Here is a 23,270-nt window from a genome sequence, read left to right on the forward strand (position 1 = left end):
TTTTGGGGGGAGTGAAATTTGAAAAAAAAAATTCCTTTCAAATTCCTTTCATTTATTACAATTTTTTTCATTTACTTTAAATAAGTTTATAGGGATATCAACACATGAGGTTTACTCTAGTGCCTAGGATTTTGTTGTGTTTTTAATCTGACCTGACAGAGGTGCTTATAGAGAGAAAGAACAATGAACGAGCTGACAGATCCCTTTGCCTGCTCCCCTTCTCCTTGGCTTCCCTTTCTCCTCTGCTCCCCTTCCTCTCTCCTCTCCCCCTCTCCTCTGCTCCCCTTCTTCTCCTCTCCATGAGCGCTCCGTCCTCGTTACGGCACTTCTGCTCACATAATAGAACATTTTACAAATCTTTAATATATGTTACAGTGTGAACAAATCAGATACACTGGTGTAGGGATTAATGATCCCAGTGGCTTCTCTATTTTCAGTGCATTGTGCAAGCAGTCAGCATGATCACACTCAGAGCCGGATTAACAATAGGGCTAAAGGGGCTACAGCCCAGGGGCCTCGGGCAGCTGGGGGGCCCGCCGACATTTATCGGGTCTCTGACTGTCACTTGTTCAAGGAAAATGGTAGGCAGCTAACTGCAAATGTTATGCTGTTAACTGCCTGCTGTCACTGTAGGACTTACCGCGTAATTGCTACAGGGAGTGGAACAACAGAAGGAGGTAAGTTCACGGGGGGCCTCATGGGGGGGGGGCTCACAGTATCCTTAGCCCAGGGGCCTCCCTTCCCTTAATCCGACCCTGATCACACTGCGGTGCATGCACTACAGCTATCATATGTGAACGACCCTGCAGGACCTTATTAGGATTAAATATAACTAAAATAAGACTTTTATAATCAATTAGTGTAAATTTTAAAACATTGCAATTGTATTTATGCGTATTTTCTAATGGAGTGCACATTGTTTTTATAAGACCTATGATACTGACTAAATGTCTTCCTTGAATTTTTATTTCTCTGGCTCCCAACGTTTGAGAGAGCTGAATTGTGGGCAAAATAACATCTCTAACTGGATGATAAAAAGACTTTGGTGAAAAACAATAAACCAATAAGATACAGTTGATCAAAACTGGAAGTCCCTTTTTAAAAAGTATGTAATGGACTTTCGTTGAGTATCAGATAATGATTTTCATTTATGTATTAAACAGTGGTTTCAATACATTGTAAGTTAAAGAGAAAAGACCAAAGACAAAGCACAAGTTGTAAAAGCGCAATAATCATGTTTTTCTTCATAACTAAGTGGAGGAACAGTTTCTCATTTCTTAAAAGTAATACTAATGCTAAGAGACATTTTCAAATACAATAAGGTGCGCTAATCACATATGTATATTTCCATTACTGACAATGCCTACATTACTCAGGAAGAACTCTTTATAATACTTGTTAGACAGCTATTCCCACAACAACATTTCTGTTTATTTTATGGAAAGTTCAGAATTTTATTAAGAACAAAAACCTCACAGGTCATACCAAATGATTTTCAAAATATTAGCCTTTAAGTAATATGGTTGTGAAGTGCTTCATATATTCACGTGGTCATTTATTATCATTGTTTTATTACAGGAAACAATTTGAAGGCCAGACAAGAACATGGAGATCACATTTGCATTAGATATAAACCAGGCTCTTCAGAACTGCGAATAGGAAGAGACAAGATTTTTCATATGAGAGTCTTTCACTTCAAAACAATCAGGAAGGATCCAAATCAACGCTATACATCTAAAAGTGTGTGTGTGCGTGCATATATACTGTATATATATATATATATATATATATATATATATATATATATATATGTGTGGTTCCAGCCACGAAAAAAATTAACATTTTGCACATCACCTATCCATATGAAACGTTCTTTCATTTAGTTATATAAAATATTCTTGTTTATTGTTACACATACTGGCATGCCCAGTAGAGGTTAGAACACTCCAGCATGAAGGGAATCTTAGATTCAGTTACATAAACATACCATCTTATTTGCTTCAAGGGAAATATGACACTTACATTGATCCTCTCCAAATATACAAATATTCCTTGGACTTCCTGGACTATAAAATATTTATCTGTGTTGCGCTTACCGGTTTCCTCAAACCTAATATTGTGCTTCTGTCAAAGGCCAATGACATGCACAGCATTTAAAAAAAAAAAACAACAACAACAACATAAGAAAGCTATCAAGTACAGTCAAATATATTTCCAAATGACTATATCAACCATAATTCTCCTCTGCACCATAAGACTGACATAACACTTCAACAAGCTGACAGCAATAAAATAAGTCTTTATTTTAATGATCCCCCCCATTACAATGGTGCTTATTCAATCCTACTAATCATTTTTCTGTTTGGTTCTATCTAGTAAGAACCCTCTCCTGCAAAAAGTATATGTATAAATAAAAGCTATTGCAATTCTTACAAAAAGGGGGATATACCACCTGTCAAATTTTAATTGTATATGTGTTTTTCAGAAAGTTGTATCTATTTTGATAAATATGCTGTATTTATATTCTAATTGTTGGTTTGTAGATTTTCTTAACTTTGTACTTGACAGAATTAAATGTTTATTCTCTATTCTGTCTGTGACATGCAAGCTATATATTATTTCTCGCACAAGTAGAGATCAAATGTTATTTATGATGTAAGCCATAGCCTTTTGTACACAAAGTTTATTTTCTTCTAAAAAATAACATTTGTACAATGTATATATGTAGATGTTTATTTTTATTATTGATGGCACCTGATTAACAGATTTGGAGCCTTTAGGATCACAATCTTTGGTCCCACCCAGTATAGACAGTATATTTACACAGAACATTCAGTAGCTTTGCCAGTCTTGTCACAAAGTAGAATATAGTGTCACTAGAGAACACAACTTATCTTTCCTCAGACTTCCCTCCACTCTAATAGTTTAACATTTCACTGTCTCCGGTTCAGAACTACTAAACCTAAAACAGAAGTTGCCTTTTCTAATAGTTTCTACGACATTCACAAATACACATTTGAAAGTCCCCATAACTTGACAGAATTCTATATAGGAAATGTTTGATGTTCTATTTGCATTTACTATGTAGCTGACTGCAAGCAATTGCTCTTTGTTGTTAGTCATACGCTGCATAAATGGCTAACAATGGAATTGATGTCCGCTGTGTATGAAAACATCCCCCTACAACCACAGCATCATCTCACATATCTTCCATTCTGATAAGCTACTACAACTTTCACAGCTTTAAAACTCATACTTACCTACTCAAATTTAGGGTTGACTCCTCCAAGAGTCTCTGCATAGCAGGCCACACCCCTGGACCTCGCTTCCCACTGCACTTCCTAGTAAAGTGGGAGTGGTCTTGTTGAAGCATGTGTGTGCGTGTGTGTGTATATATATATATATATATATATATATATATGCTGTTAGAAACGTTCATATTAATCAAAATATATCAATATATTTTAGGTTTAGTGTTCCTTCAAACCCACTTACTTTTCTCATTCCCTTAGTATTTTTGCCTTTGCTGATTAAAGACAAAAGTTGCCACTTTGTAGGAAAAGAGGCGCCGTTCTTTGCTGCTTATAGACACAAGTCAGCATGTGCCTAATGCTAAACCCAGCGTTGATTATAGATTAAATGTATATAAACTTTGCAGAACATATAATACATTGTGCCTACAAATTTTCTACAAATGTTCTAATTTTTAACCTGTGGGTAACAACTCAAAAAAGTATTCACAGGCTTTTAGGTCATTTCACACTGGTTGTTATTTTTCAAAACTTTTACAGTGGATATATTGAATTTTCAGGTATTTGTAATGAAAAATCCTGAAATATAGATAAATTATGTCAGATTTTTTTGTCACCTTTACTTTGACCTTGAAACCAACAAAATTTAAGTGAATAACAAATAGACATTTTTTTAAGAAAAATAAGTGAAAATAAAAAAGCCTACAATTGCATAATTGATTGCATAAGTATGCACACTACTAAACTAATACTTTCTGGAAGCACCTCTTGCTTTTATTATAGTAGTGAGTCTTTTAGATTAAGTCTCTATCAACTTCGTTCACCTGCACTTTCCCATTCTATTCCACTTTTTCCTACAAAAAGTTCGAGGTCCAGCAAACTGTGATGGTATCTTCTGTGCACAGCCCTATTTAGGTCATTCCACTTATTTTGAATGTCATTGAGGTCTGGGCTCTGACTTGATCATTCAAAGACTTTGATCTTCCTTTTCTGAAGCCATTCCTTGGCTGACATGGATGTGTGTTTTAAATTGTTATCATGTTGGAAGTTAAAATTCATCTTCCCCTTTCTAAGAGGCAAGCATGTTTCGTGCCAAATTATCTTTATATTTGGAGCTATTCATTATGTCCTCTATCCTGACCAAAGCCCCTGTCCCAGCTGAAGAGAAGTAGCCCCAAACCATGATACTGTCCCCACCATGCTTTACAGTGGGTATGGTGTGCTTTGGGTTATGAACTGTGTTGTCTTTGCACCAAATATATATTTTAGAATTAAAGTCAAAAAGGTAAACTTTGGTCTCATTAACCATAAGACATATTTTCACATTATTTAGGGAGTTTGAATTTGCTTGTTTACAAAATTTAGATGCTTGTTATTTTTTATTTTTGTCAGAAATGGCATCTATCATGCCACTCTACATAATAGTCCAGACATGTGCAGAATACAGGAGATTGTTGTCACATGCAGGCAGTGACCAGTTCCTGACAGAAATTCCTGCAGCTTCTTTAATATTGCTGTAGGCCTCTTAGTGGCCTCCCTGATGAGTTTTCCCCTTGTCCAGTCATCAACTTTGGAGAGACCTCCTGAACTTGGCAATGTCCCTATTGTGCCACATTCTTTCCACTTATTGATGCTAGCCTTCACAGTGTTCGATGGTATATGTAATGCCTTCGAAATTCTTTTATACCTCTCTTCAGATGGTGCCATGTGGCTAACCCCAGAGCCACAACTGAATATTTTAGTGTCCTGGGCAAGAGAAACCACTTGCCTTCCCCCCTCCTACCTGCTTCTTGTTGGGAGTATATGCTGCCTTTCAGCGGCAGTACACCACCCTTTACAAGCACCAGAACATTCTCTAACACACCTGTTCTTGAAGGTTTGAGTACCTAGTGCTGCTGCTGATGTTATAACCTCGGTTGGTACTTGTTCAGATCTTGGAAAGTTGGGGAACCTTGTTTGGATAAGAAATAGTTTCTATTCACCTCATGGAAAGCCGAGCAGTGAGTAATCAATCTAGCCCCCCCAACCAGATAGACATTAAATCAGTAGCTTTTTTAATGTAAGGCTTACTGTCACAACCAGTAGAGTCAGAAAATTACCCGTACAGTCTGCTCACGTTGGCACTAACTCCTAGAAGTTGCGGAGTCTAACGGAGTGGGAGGTTTTTGCCAGAGGCTCCCGCAAGGGAGCTTGGTCTTCGCAGACACTGAGAATGTGAAGATCTGCGGATAGATGTGCTGAAGACTTTAGAGAACAGGTAGCAATAATCTGCAAAGCGTTCCCACAGGGAAGTGGAGCAGGGACATCTTAACAACATTATGGGCCCCCGGGCAAAGCAGTTCACCGGGCCCCCTAGATATAGATATAGATATATAGATGTATACAGATACATATATAGATATAGATATATAGAGATAGAGATAGATAGATGCACTTGCTCAGTGACCCTTGTAGGGTTTTTTTGCAGGTTTTTTTCTTTTGCAGGATTATTTATTCTCATTAAGAGCCGTGCCTATGGGGCCCCCTTGCCCGTGGGGCCCCCGGGCAGCTGCCCATTGTGCCCAATGGAAAAGATGGCCCTGAAGTAGAGTAGTCACAAAGGCTGTGATGATCGGCGGATAGATGTGCTGGAGACTTCAGAGAACAGGTAGCAAACAGGAGCCAGGGAATAGGACATCTGAACAGGAGAGTAGACCTGAAGATCTGGCAACTTGGTAGAGAAGCAGGTGCTTTAAATAGACGGAGCTGACAGGCAATTAGCCAATCAAGAGAATGCAGGAAGTATTGAGCAGACCAGGTGTGTGCTTGCTCAGTTCAGCCCAGCAAGTGAATGCAGAAAGAGGGAAACAAGTGAGAACAGTGACCATAATGCAAGTGTAGCTGGTGCAATGTGTGACACCTACTTCCACCTAGTGATCTATTTCATCCCACCAGCCCGACATTAAATTAATAACATTCCCATTTAATAAAAGTCATATTTCCCCCCACCAGCCTCAACATTAAATGAACAGCATTCTCAATTAAAAAAACAGACATATTTCACACCCACCAGCCTCAACATTAAATTAATAGCATTTCTATTTAATAACATAACCTCCCACTAGCTCTGACATTAAATAACATTCCCACTTAACAATTAGACCTATTTTAATTTCACCCACACCACCCCAACATTAAATTAATAGCATTTCCATTTAATAAAAATGCCGATTTCCATGCCAGCTCTGAGGTCAAATTACTGGTTCACAAATTTGCCCCACTTAATAGAGATTCTAATTGGTAAAAGACGTCACCGCCTTTTTAATATATTACTGATTTATTTTGATAAATATATTCAATAAGTGATGTTTCAAGGTATTTATGTAGTATTTATTTATTTGCTACAAAAAAAATCCACTATCTCGCCAACTTTCAGCCCCCATAATCTCCATAAACAGTTTAGGACTGCGCTCAATATAGTTTACAAGGAAATAATAATCACGGACACAGTGGTTTACAAACATCTTTCTAATGATTCGAAATTACATTTATTATTTCAGAGAAGACAATCCCATATAGTAATCCACAAGTTTATTCACAAACATAAGCAAAATTAATAAACTTAAACACCAATACTATTTTGATTTTATATTTCAATATAATTAGCGTTGACACGAACATTGGTTCACACAATATTGATCCATAGAAAATAACATATTTAATCTTTAATATGTCTATAACATGTCTACATATAAGTGCAATATATGAATTTCACAAATAATTTCTAATCTTCTGATCGGATCACTCCGTATTGAGGTTACCAGTAAGTACATAGGTGACTCGTCTATGATCACGTGCACGCAAACAATGATCACATGTTCGGAACAGACTCCTCTGTGCTTCTTTCCGCTGCATCTTTAAGCTGTTTCTTCTTCCTGCTTGTTGGCTCCTCTACACTGACATCATCCTGATCATTTTATCACATCAGCCAGGTTGCAAGGAGCAGGAAGGCAGGCACTCTACCACATTGTGCCAGCTCTCTGTCTCCAGTCAAGTACAGCTTTGCGTACTGCCCTATGGCACGCACCACATTAATGTGTACCTGGTGAGACGGACAATGAGCATATAGCGTGTAGTCGCACTGCCCTTGTTACAGCCCTGGCAATCCTAGTAGGATGCAACTAAGAAAACTGCAAGGAAATGGTACAGGAACAGATGATCTTTACTTTGAGTTAATCACAATCACTGTCATTGCTAGCAGGTGTATGCTAATTACTTTTGAACATGATTATGAATCTGATTTGTTAACTATGAATAGAACTATGACTCTATTATAAATGAGTGTACTCACTTATCACACAAGTGTATTGCAGGTTTTTTTTCGTTTGTTTTTCATAAAATGTGTCTATTTTCACTTGAATGTTGTTGGTTGTCAGATCACATTAAATGTGGCATAAATTATCTAGATTTCAGGCTTTACATCACAAATACCTGCAATTTCAATAAGGGTGTGTAGACTTTTTATAGCTACTGTATGTTATAAAAACTAATTATTAATAGCATTTGAAATATATTTTTAGATAAATATCAATTTCCTAACAATTATATTTAATAACAATAATATGCTTAGAGTCAGTGGTCGAACTGGAAATTTAGAGGTGGCACTATGGAAATTTAGAAGCAGCGATATGAAAACTGTGAATGAAATTCAATAGCTTTGTCATCAAAGCAGTAGGAGAAGTGGCGGTATGGCATACCACTGTATATCAGCCCACTTCTACCACTGCTTAGCCTGCATTCAACAGCAAAATAATACATAAGAAATTCAAAACTGATCCAAAGGGTTCCTATTGCTGCAACATTCTTATCCTAGCAACATTGCCGTGTTTTCAGCCTGCTCACAGAAGTTGAAGATGGATATATAATATGGAAATAATGATATATTGTAAGATTCTATTTTTGGCTAGATGGAAAGAACTATTCAGGATTAGAGTTGCAGGTGTTGTTTGCCAAGAAACTTTAAATGTTGGTGGCATCAAATATAGTGTAATTTTCAGGTTAGCAGAAAGCACACCCATATATTTGTTAAGTGGGTAAACATTAAGGGCTTATTCACAATCTAACACATAAGGGTATATTTACTAAACTTCGGGTTTGAAAATGTGGAGATGTTGTCTATAGCAACCAATCAGATTTTAGCTGTCATTTTGTAGAATATACTAAATAAATGACATCTGGAATCTGATTGGGTGTTATAGGCCACATCTCCACTTTTTCAAACGTGCAGTTTAGTAAATATACCCCATAGTGTTAAAATGTTAAAGGGTAATGGTCGGAACAACAACATTGACTCTTATTTGACATTTTTACAGCACATTTCAAGCATTTAAAAAAGGTTATATTAAACTAATTATTATTTAGCCTTATATATAATGCATCTAGCTCTTTCTAGCTTTCCAAATCAAATTTTCTGTGTAAATTATGTTTAAAAAAATATTTTTGTGAATTTCTTTAGGTACTTTAGAATGAGAAATGTTCCCAAAATATATTTGACTTTTATTACCTTTCTGTTTACACCTTTTTTACCAGACCACCATTCAGCAATTTTGCTATGTGTTTAAACTAAAAGTTTACTTTTGAGATATTTTGTGCCACTAGCCAAACAAAAGAAACAAGTTTATTACTAAATGTTAATGGAAATATTGTTTTCTTTGAAGAAGTATATTTTATTTAAAAAATGTTGAAAAAATAAATTAAAAAAGACAAAGTTTATGCAGTCGCAGGATTTTACTACCAAATGCATACAATAAGTGGCCTACATATCTTTAAGCAGTGATAGGGCTAACTTTCTCTCTCTATTTATTACAGCAATAGAAAACCTCCCATCACTGCAATTTAGAACTGGGAATTCCAATTCCACTTTTGTTAAAAAAAGTTAAATAAAATGTTTTAAAAAATAAAGTAAAGAATGTAATTGAATCGGAGCATTTCAATATGACGAAAGGCATTAATTAAATAAAAAAGATAGGCCCTCAAGGAAAGCTAACAATAGAGGCTTTGAAAAATAGGGAGAAGCCCCAAATCCTGCTAAAACAAAGTTACATACTTTATTTATTATATTACTTTTTTTTTTTGCTTGCGAGACCAAACAATCTGATCTTGTCCAATGTTGCCACTATGAGGCTGGCCTAACTGGACATCAGTCCTGTCACCTGGGAGCCTACATTCTGCTTGTGATTATTTTTAAATTTGAGTTTTTCCTTATAGTTCTGTTTTAAGGGATTTGGGGACCTATGATTAACAAGCAATTAATTCGATACTTGGTGATAATGTCTCGTAGCATTTAGGGGCTAGCTTCACCTGGACAGTCTTAAGTAATCTGCGCATGCGTGACCCAGCTAACATGCACAGTGGAAATGAAAACCCAGAATTGGAGTTTTAGTTACACTTGCTAAAATTCTAAATAAATAGTTAAACACAGTTTTAAATTTTTTTATTTTTTTTAAAAAAAGTTTAATCTACAGCCAAATGAAAATTTAATTTATTCAAATAATAAAGCATTTTTTAATTCATTTTCTTTTTCATTCATCTGGAGTTGGTGATAACAGAAGAAGGATTGTGGCTGATATCACCAAAGAAAGTTTATGACGCAGAACTGAAAATCAGAAAATCCTGAAATTATTTGCATTCTCCTATGATATATCTGGTTCTACACCAAATTCCAGTATTAAGCCAGAACGTACAAGTGGAAGCTGTAACTGACCAACTTACAAACCTCAGACCACTAGAGTACCGCTTAAAGCTTGTGTTACATGGTTCAATTTGAATTTGCCACATTTTTGCTATTAAAAAAGTGTTGTTTCTCAAATTGTGACAATATGACATAATGTTCCCTGTCCCTGCTGTGACAGCCCTATTTATGTTATTCTAGGTGAAAAAAGCAGGTCTGAAAAGCTTCTGTGAACATTACCGAAACATAGCACAGAAAATTGGGAGACACATACCTCACCTTCAGAATTTTACCACAATACGTAATTATGTACCAGCTCTAAAAATACTACAAAGGTGTAAATTTATTTTTAATGCATCCAAACTCTTTCCATTTTATACATAACTGCCAAGTCAAACCCCTCGTTTGGAATGTGGAATGTCTGTAATGGGAAGAATGACATGAGCAGAGATTTCTCTGCTACTTCGTTCAACAACTTCCTAACTATCTATTGCAGGGACAGAAATTCAGTTTCAAGCAGAAATCTCCTGGTCTTAGAAACATCCACTGGAACAGTGCTGGACATAACAGTCCCGTCACAGAGAGCAACATCTGTAATTGTACCTGTTTCAAATAATAAAAGCTCTTAGTGTAATTTATTCATGGAACACACATGGTTACACTTTTAAATAAAGGTATAACATTATTCATGTTGCTACATCTATATATGATAATATATCTGCTATTTGAAGTGGATCAATTACAAAACATGACAAATATTGTGTTAAATATCAAAAAGATTTACTAAAAAAAGATGTTCGATATACTGCAAGTTTAATTTTTGTTAATGATACTAAGGAGTTTTGGCCTAGTACGCACGGGTATTAAAATGAGAAATTCAGCGCACGTTCTTGCGTGTGATAAATGCGCAAAATAATGTAAGCAAATGGACCTTTTTGACAAGTGATCGCTTCACTTTGATTTTCATAAACTTCGGTGTTGCCTATTGTCTATGTACCAGGGGTAAAGTAGGATTTGTAGAGGGAGGTTCTATTCCGCCCTGTCAGAGTGTATGAAAGGGGCATGGCTATCATTTGAGACAGTGTTAGGCTGCTCTCCATCCCCTTCAAATACATGGGCAATGGTAGCCAAGTGTCTTGAGTCCACTGTGGCAGTCCTGATTTTATGTGACTGTCCCACTCATTCAGGACTTTGTTCCAACTGTTGGGATGGATGTCCTGCTTTACTGTACTGCTTATTAAGGGCGAGCTGCTTGCATCTAAATGTAGCGCTTGTTGTTTGCCCTTAACAAGCAGTATAGTGTGAAGCAGTACATACATCCCAACTATCCTTGCAATTGGAACAAAGTCCTGAATGAGCAGGACAGTCACACAAAATCAGGACTATCCCACCTGCATCAGGACAGTTGGCAGACTGTGCTGTGCTCTCCTACCTGTTCTTGTAGTTTTTACTACCTGCAGCTGCTGTTCTGTTAAGCTCAGGTGCTGCTTGTCTGGATCCTGGAATGTTGGAGCTATGTTTGGTAAAAAGGGAGATACATAAATTATGGAAAGTCTAGCAGTGAGTGAGCCCATTTAGGCCTCTCTCCCCCAACCCCCCAGATGTTAAATCAATAGCACCTACATTTAATAATTAGGACACCCTACTTGAAACCAGCCCAACATTAATTAGTATTCACATTTAATAAATAGACCTATTTCCTCCTTACCAGGCCCAACATTGATTTAATAGCATCCACATTTAATAAATAGACTTATTTCTCCCTAACAGCCCCAATATTAAATTAATAGCATCCACATGTAATAAACAAACCTATTTCTAACCTACCAGCCCCAACATTAAATTAATAGCATTCACTTCTAATAAATAGAGTTACAACTGGTAACTCTCACCAAGTGCATGCCTGAATACAATATAATGGAGTTCTATAGGACCACTCTTTAAGTACATAGTACACTATTTCCCAGAAGTGGGTGAGTAAAGAGTTGGAGATCAACTTCCTGCAATAACATTACAATACTGGGGCCTTGGTCTGCCTGTGTATTGGGAGGAGCCACTAACCTAAGCACCCCAAGAAGTTGCTGTACTGAAGCCTGAAATTCCTCTTAGCGATCCTGGTGATTTGATGTGATATTCTGAAAGTCAACTTTTGATAAGATGCTATTAATGACACTGAATACAGGGATTGGCTGGGCTGGGGTGCAGGATTTATCTGTTCCCTGGTCCGGTCCCATACTGGAATATCTTGGGCTACCTGTATTTTTCTCCCTTTAACATGTTCCTAATAGACTGCTGAGCCGAGTCTCGCCCCCCAGGCTAAAATTTGTCAGCCCTTGTTTGGAGTTTTTTGTGAATGTGTCCACTACTCTGATATATGTGATCATTAAACACCTGAAACCTAGATCAACCTTGGGATATGTACACAATATTTGATCTGTACATAGTACAGAATACAGCAGAGAAGCTTAGAGACCACACGTTGCATGCATTGTTCAGAACAAAGATAAACTATAAGATTTTAACTTGGTTTCTAACAGGTGTTGTTTTCCAATGCTCATGTATACAAGCCCTAAGAGAGACAGGCTCCTGTATCTTTTCCTGCTTGTTATGAACATGGACAGATGGTCAGGTTAAAGTGCTGGCCTCAGCTCCTGTACTTAGATTAGCACCTGCCGCTTAGTTTAGGACAGCTGCATTCTGCAAGACTGCAGTGTATCTGTATTCTGATATGTAACTGTAGAGCGGGGACTTCTAAATATATTTTTTTTACATTTTCAGTTAAATGTTTTCATTTAATTCTGTATGTAGTCATTTCTGAGGACATTAAAAAGAAAAAACATGCAAGCACAAAGTGAAATGAAATTATTTAATATTCGCATATATTTTAACGTTTTTAAAGATATTTAATAAATTCAGAAAGTGGAATGTTAAACAGCCTCTAATTAGATGGTTCTGATTGAGATTTATTATTATTATTATTATTATTCTGATGATTATTATTATTATTATTATTATTATTATTATTATTATTGTTTTTAATAAAAAAATGTTTCATTGTATAACTCAGTGCTCTCCATTTGTTTAATATTTCGAATGGTATGGACATGTCTTTGTTAAATCGATTCCTCCCTAGTAATCTGCTACTATGGTCACCAACTTCCTAATTATACATTGCAGCAATCCCCTGCTCATACTGAGAATATTTAAACTTCAAGCAGAATTCTCCTATTAAAAATATCCACTGGAACAGACATATCAGAACTGCTATAAATAATAATACATCTGTTTTTATTCCCAGCTGATTAAAACTGTAAGAGTTGAGTTAGTGTTGTTTTAGGACCTCTATGTGAAATTATCTCTGTTTTAAAGTAATAACAGAAGCAGTTTGCTGCACCTGAGTAACCGATCCAGAAACTGTACAACATCCAGAAAATGTGTATATATGTGCATATATGCCATAAGAGTTACACAGCGTCAACAGAAAAATATGAAAGTGAAAATGCACATAAAAGTAGATTTGAGTGAGTTTCAGTGGCGCATGAGTGAAGAGGACACTAAACCAAACAGCTTACTATTAGGCTAGAGAGATAATGGTAAATCCTGAAAAATCACAACTGATTTTGCTCAGTAACTGAAAAACCTTTGATATGTTATAAAATAACCCCAGTCTAACTTTAATTTGCATAACAAAACAACTCTGTTTACTCACAATCATTCAAAAGTAGCATACCGTACACTGCCATATTTCTTAGAGTCAAACATTTCTATATACTAGAGGTAACTTCCAAAAGTTCAAATATGTGAGCCTGTAAAGCAGATGACATTTTGCAATATCACGTGTAAATTTTTGCTCAATTGAGCCCTTTTTGTGGACTTGATATGGTGGTGTCAGAAGGTGTCAGAAGGGAGTACAAACGTGTCTATCGTCTGAGCTGAGCAGATCAGGGTTTCCCTTGCTGACTGCGGACTAGGTGCACTCATGTATAAATAAAGTTTTTGTTTTGTTGGATAAGGTTATTTTTCTCTTTACAGAAGGACTTCTTGGTGATGGCTGACATTGTGCTTAAGCCTATATGGGATACCTTTAACACTATCCAAGTGCTCTGTGTTAGGAAAAGCATGTATTTAGGTGTATTTTAAAACCCGTAATGAAACAATTAAAAAAGTGTGACAGTGGCTCAAGTAATAAAGACAGTAATGATACCCATGATTGATTTAGGACATAAATGACACTGGAGTAAGTAGGGTATTAGAAGAATTAAGAAAAGGTTGAAATGAATGAAGTTGTTGTAAATAGACAGCAGGTTAGATGGTTTTATGCTTTCCACTATTATTTTATTACCCAAAATATTATCCAATGCTTACAGAGACTGTTTCATGATTGCCCCTTCCCCAGTAGAGTTTAAAGTTTTTAATCTCAATACACACAAACATTAATCTACGTATAGTATGGACTATGCGAGGAAAGTGGAGCACTAAGAGCAAATACACGGATGAAAAAACTTCACACAGTGCACTGGTCAGTCTAAAACCCAGCAAAGCGAGGCAGTAATACTAACCACTGCGTCACCTATGCTTTTCCAGGGACAGCCCCAAACAACCAAACATAAGTGGGTATAGACCTATGTTTTTCTAAGGTTGGTAAATAGGTGCAATTGTGAAAAAGTACCACTATAACCAAAATATTCAGACATGAACCGTGAAGGTACATTGTATAGCATTAACCTGACATTCTACTAGCACTATTAAAAAGCAAAGTGTTATCTCACCATTCCATTACAGACTGCTGAAGTACCTCCTGCATCTTTAGCATAGTGTCAAACACAGGTCAAAAAGCTAAAAACTGTTTAAAGTTTCCCAAGCTAACATGGAGAAGTTTAAGGATCAACTACAGGCATTAACAGATTTTTGACTGACCTGATTGCACAAGCCTCAGCCACGATGCAATCACCTTTCAGTGCATGCAGTTAATGTCAAACGTGACCTAGGAGAAGTGTCGATTACTTCGCTGCCAGTATTGTCTATAGAAATGAAAAGTTTAGGCTGCACAGGGATTACACCCTCCCCACTAATCTCATGTTGATTTGTATTAATGTGGGGGGTGGGGGTGCTCCTTCAACTTGCTTAGACACAATTTGCAAAGGAAGATACGACTTGAATACAAGAGCACTCCAGTCTATATCTGTAATGTTCTCATATTAATAAAAATACACTTTTATTGATATCTTAAAATTCTTCTTTTCTTAACCAGGTCATAGCAAGGCAAATATAATAAAATTGTTATAGAAAAGTGAGAGAAAGAAAGAGAATGTGTCAATAAAAATTCTTCTGTTTTAGCAGATCCTTCAGTGGAGCTGGCAATGAGATGTTTATTACCACAATTTATATCCTACATGTATATTCAATAAACTATCTTTTGCAAATAACTGCTCTTGTTGGTCATTCTTATCTTGTCACAATCTGCCTCCGACTGCTTTGCAGCATCTCCCTTGTGGATTTCGCTTGCCTCCTGCAGCTCTTGTCTGCCAAGAACTATGTTGGACTTTTGCCTTTATTTCTATCCAAGTTGCAGCATCACTGTTCCACCAAAGGGGCCACTGTGGTTCTTGGACTGCTCTCCTACCTGACAGTGCTAAGCTTGTTACTCCAGGATGCTTAGCACCTGTCCCAGCAGCCTTTACCAGTTCATCTGTTGCCTTTACTGCTGCTGGTTTCCCTGTGTATGAATCCTGTTTGATTACCTGGTTTTGACCTCTGCTTGGCTCCTTGTTTTGCTTTCATCTTATGACCCAGACCCGGCTTTGTTGTGACTTCACTTCTGTCTTCTCCCTGGTATTGTGGTGGACTGTGTGCCTTTACTGCTGCTGGTTTCCCTGTGTATGAATCCTGTTTGATTACCTGGTTTTGACCTCTGCTTGGCTCCTTGTTTTGCTCTCATCTTATGACCCAGACCCGGCTTTGTTGTGACTTCACTTCTGTCTTCTCCCTGGTATTGTGGTGGACTGTGTGGCTTTGACCGCTGGCTTGTTTGACCTTCCTGCTTTACTATATCTGCATTCCATTGCACCACTAGTAATCCTGCACCTATACTCTGTGGCATATCCAGCTCCTGTGTCTGTATTCCATTGCACCACTGGCAATCAAGCACCTACAGTCTGTGGCCTATCCAGATCTTGTGTCTGCAGGTGTTTCACCTCTGTGTCTGATCCAGTCTCCTGGCCGTCTGCCTACCTGGACCCCTGAGTACTCTGCCCTGCAGGCCACTACACTTTTTCAGCTTGCTGATCATCCGGTGCCTCGTGCCTCCAGAGTCCAAGTACACCTGCAGTCCTGATACCTGTCATGCATCCGGTGCCACGTGCCTCCAAAGTAAACCAGGTATCCTGACTTCCATGGTTTCTCCTGCTTCTCAGCGCTGCCTCTTGGAACTATATTACTATTGACCATCCTCTTCATCTGTGGCTTCCTGAGTAATCCTTGCTACAATTGCCATACTCTGCTGACTTATATTTGATGCCTTCCCATTTACTGCATCCCTCACTTGTGTAACCTGTGTAATAATAAACCACAATGTTCCACTTACACTCTCAGTGGTTTTCATAATGGGAATCCTGACATATTCATTAGTCAGTCCTATTATCTGTATAGTTTATTGGTAGCTGTTCATTTCTTATACAACTGAAAATGTAAACTGTCTGGAATCTTATATTTACTTATCAAAGAATATCACATTTAGATATTATGTCTCATCTCATAAGTTACTGTCACAATAGACATATTCATTCAATATGGTATTTTTACAACATGAACTTTGCATCTTAATAGGACATTCTTAACATAGTTGATTCTCTTAAAAGAGTATAATTTCCCTACATCATTGGTTAATCCAAATGGATGTTCCTAATCATAGTTATATTTCCGAGAAATTCAAATTACACACATACATAGCCAGCTTTAGCTTTCAGAGAGGGATTGGGTTACACCCAGGTGGCTAGTGTAAATATTTAGATGGTGGGTATCACTCTACATTTAATATGCCTATTAGTATTTAGGTGATAAATGTCACCCTAGATATAATATTCCTACATTGGCATTTCAAAGCTTCTCATTCTTGTCATTTATTGTCTCACAAAAGTATAAACATGGAGAATTGTATCTTGTGCCCTCCTAGTCGATTATGCAGCTCAGTAAATCATCATCATCAACATTTATTTATATAGCACCATCAGATTCCATAGCACTTTACAAATGGAAACAAACAGTAATAAAACAATACTGGGTAATACATACAGGAAGGTAAGAGGGTCCACCCCAAGAGCTTACAATCTATGGGACAATGGTTTGTCTCAGAAAATAATCCTGAACAGAGGCTGCTATGTATTTCTTATTCTGTTCTGCAGCTCGATAAGTGATCTCAAATATAAGTTGTTTTTTTGCTAATACAGCAATCTTGCTGCTCAGTGCTTTGTTTTATCATAACCAAATTAATATGATATGTTACGTCTATACAGGTTTAATCATAGCTCATGTACTGCTGGGATAGCAGGATACAATGTTACAGGTTTCTGCTCTCACTAATCATACTTGGGCACACATTCATATATAATCCCCACAGAACCCTTAGGGCGTGTCCTTTCTAATAGTCCACCGCCAGGTACTAGGGCTCACTCCTATCCAGTGCCCCTCTCATGTCACAAGTAAATGATTTAGTTGGTAGATATTACTTTATAAGTAAATGAGTGTGTTTGTAGGATGCGGCTGTCGCCGCTGCTGGGTCTGAGATGCACAGCTCGACGAACGTTTCCCCACTGGGGCTTAATGTTGGGAATTACCCGTTGTTTGTCAGCATGTGGATTTTAAAGCCTAACTAACAAATCATTTTCCTTATATAATGACTTATCTGTCTTCTAGCCAATCATCCTGCATTGCCAAATAAACACTTAGATTGGTAAATAAGTATGATTATTGCATTTGATATTCTAGTGTATTTTTATTAATATGAGGACATTACAGATATTATAGACTGAAGTGCTCCTATACCCAGCTCTTTTCTTCCTTTGCAAATAAGGTTGAGTATCTGCAAGTTCCGGGTAGTCCTGGGTCTGGGTTCCCTGTGGTCCTTCTAGTTGAGAGTGAAGGGTTTTGGAAAAATATTTTTAAGATGAGCTCTCTTTTACGATATATAGGAAAATAAGTGAAAATAAAACTGAGCAGTGAAAAGTTTATATTGATTGAACATATCATCTGCATTTCAATTTACTGCTGCACATGACACTGTAATGAACAACAACTGCTTAATAGAAGAGAGATTACAACTGAATCATGTACAGTATCATTAGACTGGGGTCTCAAACACTGATCTCAAGTATGCACTTCAGAGGAAGTGACACTGTGGCATGAGTGACCTACACAGACTAAATCTATCACTACAGTAAAGCCCCACCAGTATAATGTGATACTAATCCACTAATTTGTAAGTAATGAAACATGACAAGTATATGGACAATAAGCATTCTCACACAGTTCATATTCATGTCAACATCTTCTGAGCAGCTGTTCTTATTACAAGATGTGAGTGTACAGATCTCAGCAAACAACAGGCTTTTGCCCTTGCATATTGCTGTCATTGGAGGTTGCTGGTGATTGTCACTTTATGACTCAAAAGGTGATATTGCATTAGCTGGAAGTTAGATGAGAGGGTAAGACACATTTGAAATTAAAAATGTCACTAGATGTTATTTGTTTCTTTTATTGCTGTAATTTAAACTTTTATCACAGAAAAAGACTAGAGCAAAAAATAAGGAAGCTCAAGAGGAGCTCAAGCTAGAAAATAGCAACATTAATACATTTATATGGGCAGCATGGTGGCAGTGTTCAACATAAAGGCTAATAATGCATAGCTAGCATAAATATAAATAGTGCTCTAATAATTATAAATCAAATAAGTAATGCCCCCATTCCTATAATTATAATACACTACATGACCAAAAGTGTGTGGACACTTGAGCATCACACCCACATTTGCTTGTTGAATATCTCATTCCAAAACATGATCATTAATGTGAGTTGGTTCCCCCTTTACTGCTCCAATCTTCTTGCAAGGCTTACCGCTAGATTTTGGAACGTGGCTTAAGGATTTGCATTCATTCAGTCACAAAAGCATTAATGAGGTTGGGCACTAACGTTGGGCGATAACTCCTGGCTCACAGTCAGCCTTCCAATACATCCCAAAGGTGTGTGATGGGGATGAGTCTAGGGCCCTGTTCAGGGCAGTCAAGTTCTTCCACACCAAACTTATTAAAACATTTTGTTTTAGGACTGACAGATGGTGAAGCATGTTTCATCACTCCAGAGAACACATTTCAACTGATCCAATTGCAGTGTGCTTTACACCACTCCAGTAGATATATGGCATTACGCATGGTGATCTGAGGTTTGTATGCAGCTGCTCAGACATGGGAATCCAAAACTTGAAGCTCCCAATGAACAGTGCTTGTGCTGGTGTTGCTTCCAGAGGCAATTCAATAAGCCCATGTTCAGTTAATCTCATATTATACATGGTACCAGCAATATACATGACCTATATGTATACAAAACAATTCAGATTTTGATCAAATGATTTAAGCCAGCATCCCTGCCTCAAGGGTAACTCATTGTATGTAGATCTTACACTGGCCTCTTCTATCCCTCAACCACCATTAAAACTCAATTAATATCAGATGCACTAACCTCCCAGGTATAGGGGCTTACATCGAGCATGGACTGGCTTGTGAGCCACACCAAATGGCCTTATATAGGCCTGATATACAACCGCTATCAAACCAGATCTGGCAGACCAACACCCCATTTGATGCTCAGTTGTAACCCTTTAAAACAGAATTTTGCCCATGGAGGTGACCAGATATCATCCAATAAGGCCTGTTACTTCCCAGGTTCTTACAGAAAATCTGAATGTCTCTGGTGCCTATGAGGATCCTTGTTTTCTTGTCTGTTATTAATAGGAAATCAACGGCTGCAGTGAACACTATGGCTCCTGTTCATAGAGTCGAAGAAGAGGGTGGCAAGCTTGAAAGGCAATGGTGGAAGATTTGCATGGTAAAGGATAAGCTAAAACTAGTCAAACATACTTAAGAATGCCAATTCACTATCACAGCAAAAAGTCAGAGTTCCTGTCAAGTGAGCAAACTACAGACCAACTCAGATTTTCCATACAGTAGAGAAGCTTTCATACCAGCATGTCTGCAGCCTGATGCAACCCTCTCCCAGTCAAGGTGCAATGAATTTGCAATCTTCTTGCTGATAAGTTATCCTAAATCAGGCCTTCCATCAAAGCAGTGCCATTAATGGAGTGCCAAGGTTCCAGGCCTGTAAATGTGGGCTATCTATCCTGATGGACTAGCTTTGACCTTGTGAATGTAAGAATACATTGCATTGACATTACCTTAAGAATGTGTTCCACCACCAGTGATCTGGATCAAGCCCCTACAATCCTTCTAAAAGGTTTTGTTGATCTAATTGTTCCAGTATTTGTCAAAAAAGTACAACATGTTTTGCAAACAGCCATTTTCCTGAAACATTAAAGGAAGAAGTTGTCAGGCCTCTCCTAAAAAATAGATTATTTAAATCCAGACACTATGACAAACTACAAATCGGTATCAGACTCTACATTTCTATTGAAGGTTTTTGAGAAAGTGGTTGCAACCCAACTAAAAAATCCTTGCTATGCAGATGATACTCAACTGTACCTGTCCTTTGTTCCGGGTATTAAGGACCCAATACCAACCCTAAATGGCTGTTTTGCTGAGCTCCAGGAGTGGTTGATTCGTAGTTGGCTGAGATTGAATCCCAATAAAACAGAGATTCTTATGATATGAGTTTAATGTCAAATAACAAGACTGCAGCTGGGCCAACCAACTGGGCTTCAACCTGAGGCTTTGGAGTTCCAAAACTCTGATCTTGTGCAAAATCTTGGTTATGTTAAATTACTTGATTCTGGGTTGACATTTAAACATCACGCTTCAGGCATGATTAAATCTACATTTTTCACCTGAAGATTATAGCCAGAATCAAGCATTTAATTGGCTCAGAAGATCTTCCCACACTTATACATGCACTTGTGATCTCACGCTTGGACTACTGCAATCCACTCTACTTGGGTCTCCCAGAACAATAACTGCACTGTGAACAGACTTAACTTATCTGCATTCCAGCGCTGTCTCCTCTGTGCCGCAATCAGCACTTAAGGTTAGCAGGTCACACGACTCGCCTGTCAGGGTGGGTTTTTCAAATCTGCTTCTATATAATCTTGGCACTGACACTTGCTCAGTATCAGTGCAACTAGGTGCGTCTGACTCCCCCTTTTTGCTCCTCATATGGTGCTTTTCTGCTGGATCTCCCTGTGTACTGTCTCTGCCTGTCTGACCAAGTGCTCCTGGATCTCTCTGTGTACCGAACACGGCCTGTCTGACTACATTCAGGAGAACCTGAAGAGAAGTTTTATCAGGAAGTCTACTTCACCGGCTGGTGCTGTTTTCTATTTTGTAATGAAAAAGGATGGCAGTCTTCATTCCTGCATAGATGTTTGTGGCTTAAACACCATTACTGTTAAAAACAGATATCCTGTACCATTGATAGCTGATGAGATCTTTCAAGATCTCCTCTACCAGTTTGTTATCATCTACTTGGATGAAATCCTTATTATGTCTCGAGATATCTTCTCCCATGCATGCAAAATGGTCACTCGCTTTACACCATCTTTTACACCATCTTTTCTGCAAACTGGAAAAATGCCTCCTTGAGCAAAAACAATTGCCTTTCTTGGGAAATATCCTCTTGGGAACTGGAATCCAGATGGACCTGGATAAATTGAAAGCCATCTTGGATTGGCCTCTACCCACCAGCCTGAACAATATCCAGCGTTTTCTTGGGTTCTCTAATTATTATAAACAATTATTATAAGCAATTCATCATTTCTCCTATTTCAGGCCTGACTAAGAAGACGGCTAATCCTAAGGTCTGGTCTCCTGAGGCTCTCAAGGACTTCAACCAACTGAAAACGGCTTTTTCTTCAGTTCCTATTGTTCGTCAACCTGATTCTCAACTTCAATTTTCTCCTTGAGGTTGATGCCCTTTCCTATGGTGCTGGCGCTGTCTTATCCTAACGGAGTCCCTCTGGAAAATTACAGCCTTGTGGTTTTTTTCTCCCGTAAATTTCTTCCTGCTAAAAGAAAATATGGAATTGGAGACTAAGAGTTATTAACTATTAAGTAGAATGGCGACATCTTCTAGAAGGGGCTTTATTTCCAGTGACAATTTATACAGATCACAAAAACCTTTGTTATCTTCGTTCTACTAGGTGTTTGGATCCTCGTCAAGCCAGATGGTCATTGCTTTTTTCAAAATTTGATATTAATCTGACTTTCCCGCCTGAATCTACAAATATGAAAGCTGATGTGCATTCCAGATCTTTCAACTCAGATGACCAGGAGTCTCCTGAGGAGATCAAGCCCATTCTGGACTCCAACTGTATTCTAGCTTCTACTCCTCTTGAAAGTCTTAGTTGTCCTCACGGCAGAACCTTTATCCTACCACATCTTCATTCTAAATTATTACGATGGGCTCATGTCTCTCGTTTTTCGGGCCATGCTGGACTAAATAAGACTGGAGAACTTTTCTCCCAATATTATTGGTAGCTGTCTTTGTTAAAGGAAGTCAAGAGTTTTGTGTCCGTTTGTTCCGTATGTGCCCAGCATATTGTGCTTCGGGTCAAACCTTTCGGTCCGCTTATTCCCTTGCCCATTCCTGAAGTTCCTTGGTCACAGTGACTTGCCTCCTTTCAAGTCTTATGCTGCCATCTGGGTCATCACGGATCGATTTTTGAGAGCAGCTCACTTTGTACCGCTCAAAGGACTTCCATCCTCTTCACTTTCAGAGGTGTTTTGTCTGCGGTTGACCCCTTCACATTGTATCCAACCGAGGGTCACAGTCTATTCCAAGGTTCTGGAGGGCCTTTTGCGCTAAATTGAGAATTAAATTTCTCTACAGCGTATCACCCCCAGAACCAATGGACTCACTGAACGGACTAAAACAGAATTAAAAAAATTCCTTGAAATGTATGTATCTACTCACAAGTCAGATTGGGTTGAACTCTTTCCCTGAACAGAATTCACCCATAATAATCACTTTCATGAGGCAGTCGCTAGTTCTCCATTTTTTGTTATGTACGGTTATCCCTCAAGACCGCCAACCTTTTCCCTAGCCCCCATTTCTTCTGTTCCTACATTGGATTCTCTAGTACGCACTGTTTCACT

At 37.9% G+C, this 23,270-nt stretch overlaps 1 protein-coding gene across 1 annotated transcript in view; it reads left to right on the forward strand.

Annotated features, from left to right (window-relative positions):
• The window catches only part of TMEM233 (transmembrane protein 233), a 44,247-nt gene extending 36,655 nt beyond the window's left edge, over positions 1-7,592 (forward strand). The window contains exon 3 of the mRNA XM_075214846.1: positions 1,579-7,592. Within this exon, the coding sequence (XP_075070947.1) occupies positions 1,579-1,590 (12 nt within the window). The 3' untranslated portion in view covers positions 1,591-7,592. The remainder of the gene's footprint in view (positions 1-1,578) is intronic.
• The last annotated feature ends 15,678 nt before the right edge of the window (positions 7,593-23,270 follow it).

The sequence above is a fragment of the Mixophyes fleayi genome, chromosome 1, assembly GCF_038048845.1.
Source record: "Mixophyes fleayi isolate aMixFle1 chromosome 1, aMixFle1.hap1, whole genome shotgun sequence".
NCBI lineage: Eukaryota > Metazoa > Chordata > Amphibia > Anura > Limnodynastidae > Mixophyes > Mixophyes fleayi.